This window comes from Saccopteryx bilineata, chromosome 8, assembly GCF_036850765.1.
Source record: "Saccopteryx bilineata isolate mSacBil1 chromosome 8, mSacBil1_pri_phased_curated, whole genome shotgun sequence".
Classification (NCBI taxonomy): Eukaryota; Metazoa; Chordata; class Mammalia; order Chiroptera; family Emballonuridae; genus Saccopteryx; species Saccopteryx bilineata.
The window spans coordinates 75,868,047-75,880,340 of NC_089497.1; the positions used below are offsets into that span (position 1 = coordinate 75,868,047).

The following is a 12,294-nucleotide window of genomic DNA, read 5'->3' on the forward strand; positions in this document are numbered from 1 at the left end:
TCCAGGTCAATGCTTTATCCACTGTGCCACCACAGATCAGGCACTACCTGGCCCTTTTTTTTTTTTTTTTTTTTTTTTGTATTTTTCCAAAGCCAGAAACGGGGAGGCAGTCAGACAGACTCCCGCATGCGCCCGACCGGGATCCACCCAGCACGCCCACCAGGGGGCGATGCTCTGCCCATCTTGAGGCGTTGCTCTGCTGCAATCAGAGCCATTCTAGCACCTGAGGCAGAGGCCACAGAGCCATCCTCAGCGCCTGGGAAAACTTTGCTCCAATGGAGCCTCGGCTGCGGGAGGGGAAAAGAGACAGAGAGGAAGAAGAGGGGGAGGGGTGGAGAAGCAGATGGGTGCTTCTCCTATGTGCCCTGGCCGGGAATCGAACCTGGGACTTCTGCACGCCAGGCCGACGCTCTACCACTGAGCCAACCAGCCAGGGCTACCTGGCCTTTTAAGAAAAAGTTTGCTGACCCATTATTGTAGAGGAAAAGTTATGGAGACATCATGTTATCTTAGCTTAATAATCTTACCTTATGCTTTAAAATTTTTTTTTAATTTACTGATTTTGGAGACAGAGAGAAACACTGATTTGCTATTCTACTCACTTATGCATTCATTGGTTGATTCTTGTATGTTACCTGACCAGGGATCGAGCCTGCAACCTTGGCATATTGGGATGATACTCTAACAAACTGAGCTACCTGGCCAGAACCTTAATAACCTTACTTTAGAGCTTTTCAGAAAACATCATATTCACTCTTTCTGTTGAGTAGAAAAGGTCAAGTGAGGCTAAAAGGAATTGTTGGGAAAAGGACTTGCAAAAACATTTGTTACACTGAGTCTCACACTATACTCAGGATAGAGACAAACATTCCCTTTATTTTTATTTATTTATTCATTTATTTATTTAATTCTAAGCGAGAGGAAGAGAGATAGAGAGACAGACTCTCCAGGCACCCCAACTGGGATCCACCCAGCAACCCCGGTCTGGGGCTGATGCTCAAACCAACTGAGCCACTGGCTGCAGGATGGGAAGAGAGAGAGAAGGGGGGAGAGGGAACTGAAGAGATGTACAATAGATAGTCACCTCTCATGTGTGCCCTGATTGGGGATCGAATCTGGGACATTTACATACTAGGCTGATGATCCATCCACTGAGCTAAGTGGCCAGGGCCAAACATTCCTTTTAAATCAATTCAAATCAGAGCCCAGACTGCTGAAGTATCATGCAATAAATGCCATTTTATTTTAGAAAACCTCTATCTACTGAAGATTTAAAATGTGAGTGGAGGACCTAAGAATTCATAATAAATCATCACTGACTAGAGCAGATCTTGATCATGTAAAAGCATTTCTTTTTCTATGACTATCATCCCTAATGTTAGCACATTGCTTCCTACACTTTCACATTGTTATGATAAAACACAAAACCACACAAAGTAACTGATTTTGGTCCTATAACTACATTTCTTTTATCATTTGAGTTTCATAGAAGAAAAAAATTTTTTTTGTCTGTATGTTTTAAATAAATTTTTCTTTTTAAATTACTATTGACACACAATAAATACTATATTTGTTTCACGTGTACAACCCAGTGATAAGATGTTTATATAACTCACGAAAAGATCACCCTGATAAGTCTAGTACCCATCTGACACCATACGTAGTTATTACTGTATCGTTGACTATATTCCCTATAGTGTACTGTACATCCCCATGACTACTCTGTAACTACCAATGTGTACTTCTTAATGCCTTTATCATTCCACCCAGCCCTCCACCCCCTCCCATTTGGCAACCACCAAAATGTTCTCTGTGTCTATGAGTCTGTTTCTGTTCTGTTTGTTCATTTATTTTGTTGGGTTTTTTTTAGATTCCATAAATCCTATGACTGAATTTTTGGTTCTGTATCACAATCCTATTTAAACCAATAGTAATCTGAGTAATGAATTTCATGTTCCTAATTAATCCACTATATCATATCCAATCTATTCTATAAAATTCCAGCTTAGAAGAAATGGCTATATTTACAAATTTAACCAATATCTAGTTTCTTCTTACCTTGTTTAGAATGTAACTAAAATAAACTTGATTCTTTCACAGCAGTCTACTCTCATCTTGCTCATAGTTCCAGCACCAGAGACAGTACAATTATTTTCTAATAATGTATATTTAAACTGTAATAAAGTAAACTCAGAGGCATTTAGATTAAAACAGTAACTTTCTTTTGAAGTTTCTTTTTTCCCAAACAATATTAATGAAGATGTTGGAAAATTTAATTCAGTAGTGCTAATTTACATTCTCTGGGCCTTGGGGAATCACTTAGAAACTGGGATTTTTTTTTCCATATCAATAGAGATGAGGTATAATTCCACTTTTTTTTTTTTAAGATTTTATTTATTCATTTTAGAGAAGGGGGGAGAGAGAACAGGAGCAGGAAGCATCAACTCCCATATGTGCCTTGACTGGGCAAGCCCAGGGTTTCGAACCGGCGACCTCAGCATTCCAGGTCGACGCTTTATCCACTGCGCCACCACAAGTCAGGCTAATTCCACTTTTTACTACAAAATATGGTGGATTAAATAAAGGATAAGTAGGAAAACATTAAAAACCTTCACATTTCATATTTCACAATAACACAAAGCTAGACTGCAGATGACTAGAGCATGTGACATAGTCACTGAGTGACTAAGAGTCCATTTTAAATTTAGAAATGTAAAAGCTAATTTCTATCTGCTCATTTTCAGGGTCATTACTTAAAAGATAATAAATGATTCAGAGTAGGAAAAATTATTTTTAAAAGTTAGTATTATCTACAAGAGAGAGAGAGAAAGAAGAAAGAATTAATATTTATTGGGCACTTCCCATGTTCTAGGGACAGTGACAGGCGCTCTGCGTCTCTTATATAATTTGATTCTCACAACAACTCATGAAGAAAGTAGAAAGTATTATGTCCATTTTACAGATGAGTAAAATAATCTCAAAGACTAAATAATGTGTCTAGCATTACAGAGCTGAGATCCAGTGGAAATGGATCCCAGTCCTAGTATGCTTCCTTCTAAGACCCATGATCTGCATATATAGTGACGGGCAAAAGTAGGTTTACAGTTGTTGAGTACAGAAATATTTCTTATTGTATTGTTTATTTGAATTCCATATGAACAACTGTAAACCTACTTTTACCCACTCCTGCTATTGGGCTCTCAACTCTGCTTCTCTGCAATAAGGAGTCTCAAAGTCAAACTAGAGTCACGTACCTTTTGAGTTTCATCCTTCTTCTCTTGTTTGAGAATGTCAGTTAAGTTAATGAGCTTTTCCATAGCTTCCACTTGCCTGTTCAGGTGCTTCAAATACATCCCACATGCACGACAGTAGGACTCCAAAAGCAGGCCAAACCTCTGACTGACTGTTTTATTGTGCATCTCAGATCTAGAGGAACAGTGCAGGATTTTTAAAAAAAGGACCATATATATACATTTAAAAGAGTATATATATCTTTTTTTTTTTTTTTCTGAAGCTGGAAACGGGGAGAGACAGTCAAACTCCCGCATGCGCCCGACCAGGATCCACCTGGCACGCCCACCAGGGTCGATGCTCTGCCCACCAGGGGGCAATGCTCTGCCCCTCCGGGGCATCACTCTACCACGACCAGAGCCACTCTAGCACCTGGGGCAGAGGTCAAGGAGCCATCCCCAGCGCCCGGGCCATCTTTGCTCCAGTGGAGCCTTGGCTGCGGGAGGGGAAGAGAGAGACAGAGAGGAAGGAGGGTGGGGGTGGAGAAGCAAATGGGCGCTTCTCCTATGTGCCCTGGCCGGGAATCGAACCCGGGTCCCCCGCACGCCAGGCCGACGCTCTACCGCTGAGCCAACCGGCCAGGGCCAAAAGAGTATATATATCTTTTTAAGAAAATAAAAGAACTTTTCTAAATCCAGTAAATGTTATAATCATATTAACAATAAAATGATTTAAAACCTATCATTAGAAGCAAAACAATCAAGGGTTTCAGGTAGTTCAATGTTAATTTAATGAAGTAGATTTCACTTTATTTAAAAATTTTTTAAAATAATTTTTTATTGATTGATTTTAGAAAGAAAGGGAGGGAAAGAGAGAGAGAGAAACATTAATTTGTTGTTCCATTTTATGCATTCACTGGTTGATTCTAGTATGTGCCCTGACCGGAAATGGAACCCACAACCTTGGCATTGGGATGACACTTTAACCGACTGAGCTTGGCCAGGGCTTCAACTATTTTTTATTAAACTATCTCAGCACAAGATATATAAACATGAAAAAAGGGAAAGTAGGCCCAAAAATAAAAGAATGACTAGGAAGGCGTTATGAACTCAGTGAACACTATTTGGCTCTGTGGGCATACATGTTCCTTTTCTATACTGTCTCGAATTTAAAGTTTTTTTAACCCAACTTTTAGGTTATACTTTTAACTTACTTTAACATTTAAAAAATAATGTTAAAACTTGAATTTGATTGAGCTATAATAAAATAATCTACCATGTTTTTAAAAAGTATAATTACAACTGTTTCTAAAATTAGAAAAAAATGTATGGTTTATCATCCCTAACTTCGAGTATGAGATATATCTTTATATCAAATATTATTCTGCAAAATATTTTTTATTCTTAGTCTGTTTTCTAGTAAGAAACTTGAGATTTTTATCATCATTCTTCTGAATTCCAAGGTAAGATATTTTTTTCTTTTAGGATTTTTTTTTTTTAAGTGAGAGGCAGAGAGGCTCCTGCATGCACCCTCAACTGAGATCCACTGGGCAAGCCCTTTATAGGGCGACACTCTGCCCATCTGTGGTAGCTGCTCCATTGCTTGGCAATTAAGCTATTTCAACACTTGTGGCGAGGCCATGGAGCTGAGCCTCAGCACCCAGGGCCAACTTGCTTGAACCATCTGAGCTGTGACTGCAGGAGGGGAAGAGAGAGAGAAAGAGAGAAAGAAGGGGATGGGGAGGGTTGGAGAAGCAGATGGTCACCTCTCCTGTGTGCCCTGACCCCTGACCAGGAAGCCCCAGGACTTCCACATGTGGGGCTGATGCTCTATTCCTGAGCCAACTGGCAAAGGCTCTTTTAGGATTTTTTAAAGACTTGATCCATTTTTAGAGGGGTGGGGGAGAGAGAGAGAAAGAGAAGGGAGGAGGAGCAAGAAGCATCAACTCCCATATGTGCCTTGATCAGGCAAGCCAGGATTTTGAATTGGCGACCTTAGCGTTCCACAGGTCGACACTTTTATCCACTGCGCCACCACAGGTCAGGCAGGATTTTTTAATCTATACATACAATGAAACCTAATACACCATTAATGAACATTAATCCAGAAAATTTAACTTTGCTTAGAGTGGAATCAAAATATTTTAAAATATTTCAGCTCTCATTCCTGTAGAAAATTCAGTTTTGAATTTTACTGCTCATTTAATGTTAAAGACAAAAGGTTAAGGGGAAACTCATCATTGGTACAATATACTTTCAGTATGGAAAACTCTTCCACATAAACAAAAACTGTAGTATATAAGTATACATATTTATACATATAGTAAGTAATATATATGTATTTGAAGAATTTAATAAGAATTTGACTTACTTTAAATGCCAAAAGAAAAAGTGCCCAATCCTTTGATTAGTCAGTGCTTTTTTGAGTAAAAACCTCACAAGCAGGTTATCCAAATACTGTTCATATTTTAGGACCTATGTGTTTAAAATCAAACAAACAAACATAAAAACAACTTTACATCAATCATGGTCAATTTTTGCATGGTTGGATTTAAAGGCAATTTTTTAGAAAGAAAACAGACAATTTTACTGGTAACAAAACTGATTTTTCAAAATGCATAAAACTAGTTAATACACTGTAGGTTTTGGAAGTTGCATGTATTTAGAATAAAATATTATTTTTCTGTTTTACATTATTTTACCTGTACTAGCTGAATTAGGTACTGAGAAAGTTTGTCATCTGTTAAAAATTTTTCCAAGCATCGAACTGCAAAACCTCGAACCATAGGATCTGGGTAGTTGCAGTCCAGAAGCTCCATAGCCTGTTCGGGTTTGATTGGAGGCCAATCTTTTACCAAGCAGTACATCTGTGAATGAGAGAGACCGCGAGTCCCATTTATAAAGCAAAGAGAGTTGTGAAGGAACCCTCTAGAACAGTAGTCCCCAAACTTTTTACACAGGGGGCCAGTTCACTGTCCCTCAGACCGTTGGAGGGCTGAACTATAAAAACAACTATGAACAAATCCCTACGCACACTGCACATATCTTAAAGTAAAAAAACAAAACGGGAACAAATACAATATTTAAAATAAAGAACAAGTAAATTTAAATCAACAAACTGACCAGTATTTCAATGGCAACTATGGGTCTGCTTTTGGCTAATGAGACGGTCAATGTGCTCCTCTCACTGGCCACCAATGAAAGAGGTGCCCCTTCTGGAAGTGCAGCGGGAGCTGGATAAATGGCCTCAGGGGGCCGCATGCGGCCTGCGGGCCGTAGTTTGGGGACCCCTGCTCTAGAACATTGTCTTAATTTCTTAATTTAAAATTTGTTTTGATAAAAGCCCCCCTTTATGAATTCAGTGCTTAAAATGTTCAGTTCTAGTTAACTTTATTTCAGTGGAAGTAGTGTGAATGGTATTTTTCTCTACTATATGACCATTATTAATTTAAAACAGTCCATTTCATCTTGTACTTACGCAGACTTTCCGAGAGAAAATAATTTGACCAATGTACCTGTTCCATGCAAAAGTACTCAGTAATCTCAAACATGCATTTACCTGAGCTACTTCATCTCTGGAATTCCATTTAACAGACAGAAGCAATTTGGGTAGAATTTCAGGGATAGTTACACAATAGTGTCTGTGTGGAAAAGATAAAATAAAAAACATTCTTGCATGTTATTCAAAAGGCCTACGTGCCTAAATTTTCAACTATGCAATCTTTAAAAAGTTCCAAACACTTTTAAAACTCTTTCCCATTACTAGCCTTTCTTAAAATCAAAAGAAATCAGTGTTAAACATTTTGTTGCACATATATTTACTGCTTACAAAAATTAGGGAATATTTTATTGCTTCATGTTCATTTTGAAATATCCCCTAATTTTTGTGAGCAGTATATATGTATATATACACACACATATACTTATACACATATATACTTAAATATAGTTATAATGGTAAGGAAGGCAAAAGAAAAATCCAAATGTAATACAGGTACTTAGGAAAAATTATGAATTTATTTGATAACACTCTTTAAATAGCTTCTTTTAATCACCCACTTAAGCAACTTGAACCACAAGAAGTGTCACCACTTCTGTGGTCACTGAAAGAATTTACATTTTAATGAACTTTGTGCTTTATTTAAATAAAAGTGTCACTTACCAAGTAGTAGGATAGATAATCTCTTCATAAGTAAAAATAAGGCATTGATGACACTACTTCTGAGGAAGTGTAAGAAAGAAAGGAAAATGGAGGGAACTCCTAAAAATAAAATATCTAGACCAACTAAATTGATCTAAAATTACAGGATACTTTTTTTGGTTCTTCAATTTTATTAAAGAAAAATGAAAACCAAATCCTAAAATAAGTCTTAGCTTAGAATTTTAAATAACGCCTTCAGCGTGCAAAGTTAGTACCAATGTAGCATGATTTTCTCGAAATATTGATCAATATCTAGAGTTTAAAAAGGGACAATGCTTATCATAAGGTCATGTAAATTATGCCTTATTTACTTTAATAGGTTTGGGAGAAAAATGGCAAATTAGCCCAAGTCAATTCTTTTCTTCTGTAACATAAAAAGAAACAGAGTCTCTTAACACTTACCTGTGGCTCCACAGAAAATCCTTCTCCTGTTCAGTGATTTCAGATAGAGGATCTCGGGTACAAATTGCTCGGAGCTGTTCTTTATCATTTTCCCTTAATTCGTTGTCTCTAGCTAGTCTGTTACTCTGTAAAATAAAGTAATACCTTATATAATTTTCTTTGCTATATTTTTTTCACCTGGGATTCACAAGTGATCTACAAAAAAAAAAAAACTGTCGATAAACTTTACATTTCACATTAACTGTTGTGAAATAGTTTACTATTCTCATTTCAAGACTTTATTTTCAGGGATAGGGAAGAATCAAATTGAGACAGTATTTGTAGAACAAATCCAATGAATTATTTGGTCGACATGACTACCAACCACAGAACAGTAACTGCCCAAATTAGTCAGGGTCAAGACGATTAGAATCGTAGGTGGCAGTAGTGAATAATTTATTTCCTATGCTTATGAGGACCCGTTTTAGTATTCTACCTAATCTGCTAATGTTTCTGGAATAAGAGAATATGAAATAGTAAAATAATAAAATTAAAATGTAAATTCTTTCATAATCTTTGACTACATCCTTATAATCACTCTGAGGCTTTTAAATTTAAAAAGTAAAAATAAGTAAGGGAAAAAAGGAGAAGAAATATCCCCATTAAAACCATGAACATTGCATGTTTGGAAACTACAAAAAAAAATCGTATCTTTTGGTATAATTCCAAAATTCCACAAGTAATGTATTTACTTCTTTTAAATAATGAATAATTATTAATACATATTAAAGTGTTATAAAAAACAATTATACATCCCTGAGAATGGGTTATATATATATTTATGGCTAAAAATGAAAGCAAACATCCATGCAAACCTGAGTCCAGGTTTCTTTACATGTAAACATTGTTAATTTATCTAACAGCATCAAGAAATATTCATTCAACACACATTTACTCAAACATGTTCAGTGGGCCTTGTCTTGCTCTTACTGTTGTGGGTCTTAAAATTATAAAAAGAACCTATACTAACAGGGCCTCCAATATAGTGGAAAATTAAATGACCATATAAGAAAAATACTGGAGAGTTGACTTAAATACTCTGGGTGATATAACAGCAAAGGACTGAGGGACTACTTTAGACTGGGTGTTCAGAAATGGCCTCTAAGAAGGTAATTATTTCATTTATGACTCAAATGACAAGAAAGACCCATCTACATTAAGATCAGGAAAAAACTATTGCAAATGCAGGGGACAACGAAAGTGCCTTAAAGAGAATGAGCCTGGTGGCGAGGAAGGAGGTGAGGGGCCCGAGCCCAGGAGGTGAGGGAGGAGAGGAGGTCATTCATATTCACAGCATGTAACGTTTGCAGGTCAGGCTAAAAAGTTTCAATTTTATTTTTAGTGAAAGTTATTTAAACAATGAATGTTTAAATCATTAAACAATGATTTGATTTATGGTTAATAAAGATTATTCTGGGTGCTCTGTAGACGGAGGGAGACCAGTCAGGAGGCTGCTGAAATAGTTCAGGTAAGAGATAATAAAATACATTCTTCACCCTCAATTCACCAGGAAAAGTAGTCATTATCATTTACAATCTGGGCCCATGGACCCTTCTTCTTTTTAGCTCTTTTATATTATTTACTTGTTTTTATTTGTTTATATTTTTAATATAGGGTAATGTATAGAAGAGTAAAGTGAGGTAAAAAACAATTATATGACATCTTGATAAAAATTTAAATATCGTAAAACCAATGTTATAATGCAAAATAAGTAACATCCCTTGAATGCAACTGATTGCTTGCTCATCAACTGTCATGCATGAGCCTGGAACATATCTACCTTGTAAATTCTGAGTCCAGGTTTTACATATATTATCTAAAAGGTTCTACATTATCATTACTTTTGTTTCTTCTCATACTTGAATGTCAAAATGCAGTATTTCTGAAAACTTTGATGCCTCATAATTTTGTTAGAGAATGGCCATCTATTTTGCTTCACATTTGTAACATTTCTATTTTTACACTTACAGATACCAATCAGAACAGTGAATCCAAGGTGTTATTAAATTTTGACATCATCTTTTTCCTTCCAGTTACAGGTATAACTAATTAGATAGGGATATGGACATGTCATGGGGATGCTTATCAGTATTTCAACCCCAATTTAAAACTAAGGAATTCCTGTTCAGTTATAACAGAATGGTTAAGATGCTCAATACTTATTAAAAAGTGACATTATATTATTTAGACTCCTTCAGCCTGTTTCCTTGTTGGTGAAATAAGGATTATAACAGAAACTACCTTCAAAGAAACTGCTTTTAAGACAAAATGAGAAAATATGTGAAAAGTGATTGGTATAGCATGTGGTACACAGTAAGCACTTGATAAATGTTAGCAATTCATCAAGGAATTAAACTTACAGAATGGTGGCTACATTTATCAAAAAGATAATTTCTTTTTAATGTCAAAAAAGTTAATTGTAGCCTGAGCAGGCGGTGGCGCAGTGGAGAGAGAGTTGGACTGGGATGCAGAGGACCCATGTTCGAGACCCTGAGGTCGCCAGCTTGAGTGCGGGCTCATCTGGTTTGAGCAAGGCTCACCAGCTTGAGCACAAGGTCGCTGGCTTGAGCAAGGGGTCACTTGCTCTGCTGTAGCCTCCGGTCAAGGCACACATGAGAAAGCAACCAATGAACAAGTAAGGATCCGCAACGAAGAACTGATGTTTCTCACCTCTCTCCCTTCCTGTCTGTCTGTTCCTATCTGTCCCTCTCTCTGACTCTCTCTGTCTCAAAAAAAACATTAATTGTACTTTTAGTATCTGACAAAATTTAGTAATGACTTTAAGTATATTTGTACTTAAAACACATTGTATATATCTCTGAAACTGCACGGGCAGGAAGGGTAAAGCTTATTATTCCTCTTCAGCTTACAAAGGGATCTGTAAACTCCTTACTGAAAGTTCCTACATGCGGAATTGCTGGCTGCCCCTGGGTGCTGCAGTTATTTCGCCAGGAATATATAAAATATGGTAAGCATATCTCAGGACCTCTTGGCCTCATATTCATCGGTTGGTCATCTATCTATAACCTATCGCTAGGCCAAAGAAAAAGTGATAAATTAGAAACTGGAAAAAAAGATAACTAAGGACAAAAATCTCTTCTTTTAGCACTGACACTTTTGCCCTTGAGGAATGAGGGAGAGTTCATGGTCCTTATATCCAGTTATATTGTGGTTCCAAAGTTATGTTCAAGATCGGACAACTAGATCAATATTTAAATTCTATTTTATATATACTCCTTTCTAGGGCATCTAGGATATGGTGGTGAAACTATTTTCTCTGCTTCCAAGCTCAACTAACAGTATATTTATACTTTGGTTCAGCTTCAAGGTTACTATTTCAGAGAGGTCTTTCAGAGCGCAGTAGTATTAGCCTTTCTCCCCCACCCCTCAGTTAGTCATGTTTAGCACACTACTGTTCTTTCCTTTGTGACACTTGCCATGGTTTATAATCTTACATCATTGCTTTTACCTATTTAATGTCTATTTTTACCATTACGCTGCATACTCAATGGAGGTCTCTATAGGTCACACCTTTATTACCTGGTACATTTCATACAATAAATATATATATAGAATCAGCATTCAATAAATATTTGTTAAATGGAGGAAGGCTAGAGCTCTGAATAAAGAAATGGCAGAGCTGCTGTAAAATATTAGCATATAGAAAATTGTATTGTATTGCAATCCTATCCTAGAGCTTATGGTGTAACTAAAACACATGAAACCCTTTCTGTACCAAGATTATGTACCCAAATCCTCTGGTTACAACTGATAATAATTAAGAAAACTCAAGTAATTTCCTTACCAGTCCTGCATGGGAATAACTAAATCCTGCTTCTCGGGACACAGACCAATTGGCATGCTCTTCAATGACTGACATATCTGGAAACTTGACCACACTGCTGAACCAGTCAAACTCCAACTCTAAGCATGGCGTTTCCTAAGAGATGGAATAAAAATCATGTATGTTGTGTTTGTCATAAAAAAAAATTGTAATTTATAATAACATAAAGCTTACTTTATTTGGATTTGATCCAGTGACACCGATAGGATTCAACAAATCTTCTAATCCATGAGGTACTGGCCAAAGATTCAAAGCCATTTTTCCAGATACTAGAGTATCTGTGTAATCAAACAAGTTTATATTTCCCCACGCCAATGGACAGTGTTCCTTAAAAAAAAAATTAAACAATAATATTTACTACTTCATGGGTTAAATATTAGGTGTATTTCAGAATACTTTTCTTCTCCAAAAAGGAGAATTCAACAACTCCCTCCCTAATAATGTGTATAACAAGCCATATTAAGTTTTTCAAAGAATAAGTAACTCATTTTCCTTTTTCCCAATTGAAATCACAAGTATTTTCTCTAATTATTATTAGGAAATACACACCAAAGCAAGCAAGACAGCCATTTGCATGT

The 12,294-nt window shown here is 36.5% G+C and overlaps 1 protein-coding gene across 2 annotated transcripts in view; it reads right to left on the minus strand.

Moving 5' to 3' along the window:
• The window catches only part of PIK3CA (phosphatidylinositol-4,5-bisphosphate 3-kinase catalytic subunit alpha), a 97,457-nt gene that overhangs the window by 10,370 nt on the left and 74,793 nt on the right, over positions 1–12,294 (minus strand). For both annotated transcript variants that reach the window (XM_066241845.1, XM_066241846.1), the window contains 7 exons: positions 11,891–12,043; positions 11,678–11,812; positions 7,834–7,958; positions 6,790–6,871; positions 5,933–6,097; positions 5,602–5,705; positions 3,255–3,426 (listed from right to left, as the gene is read on the minus strand). In XM_066241845.1, coding sequence (XP_066097942.1) covers positions 3,255–3,426; positions 5,602–5,705; positions 5,933–6,097; positions 6,790–6,871; positions 7,834–7,958; positions 11,678–11,812; positions 11,891–12,043 — 936 coding nt within the window. The remainder of the gene's footprint in view (positions 1–3,254; positions 3,427–5,601; positions 5,706–5,932; positions 6,098–6,789; positions 6,872–7,833; positions 7,959–11,677; positions 11,813–11,890; positions 12,044–12,294) is intronic.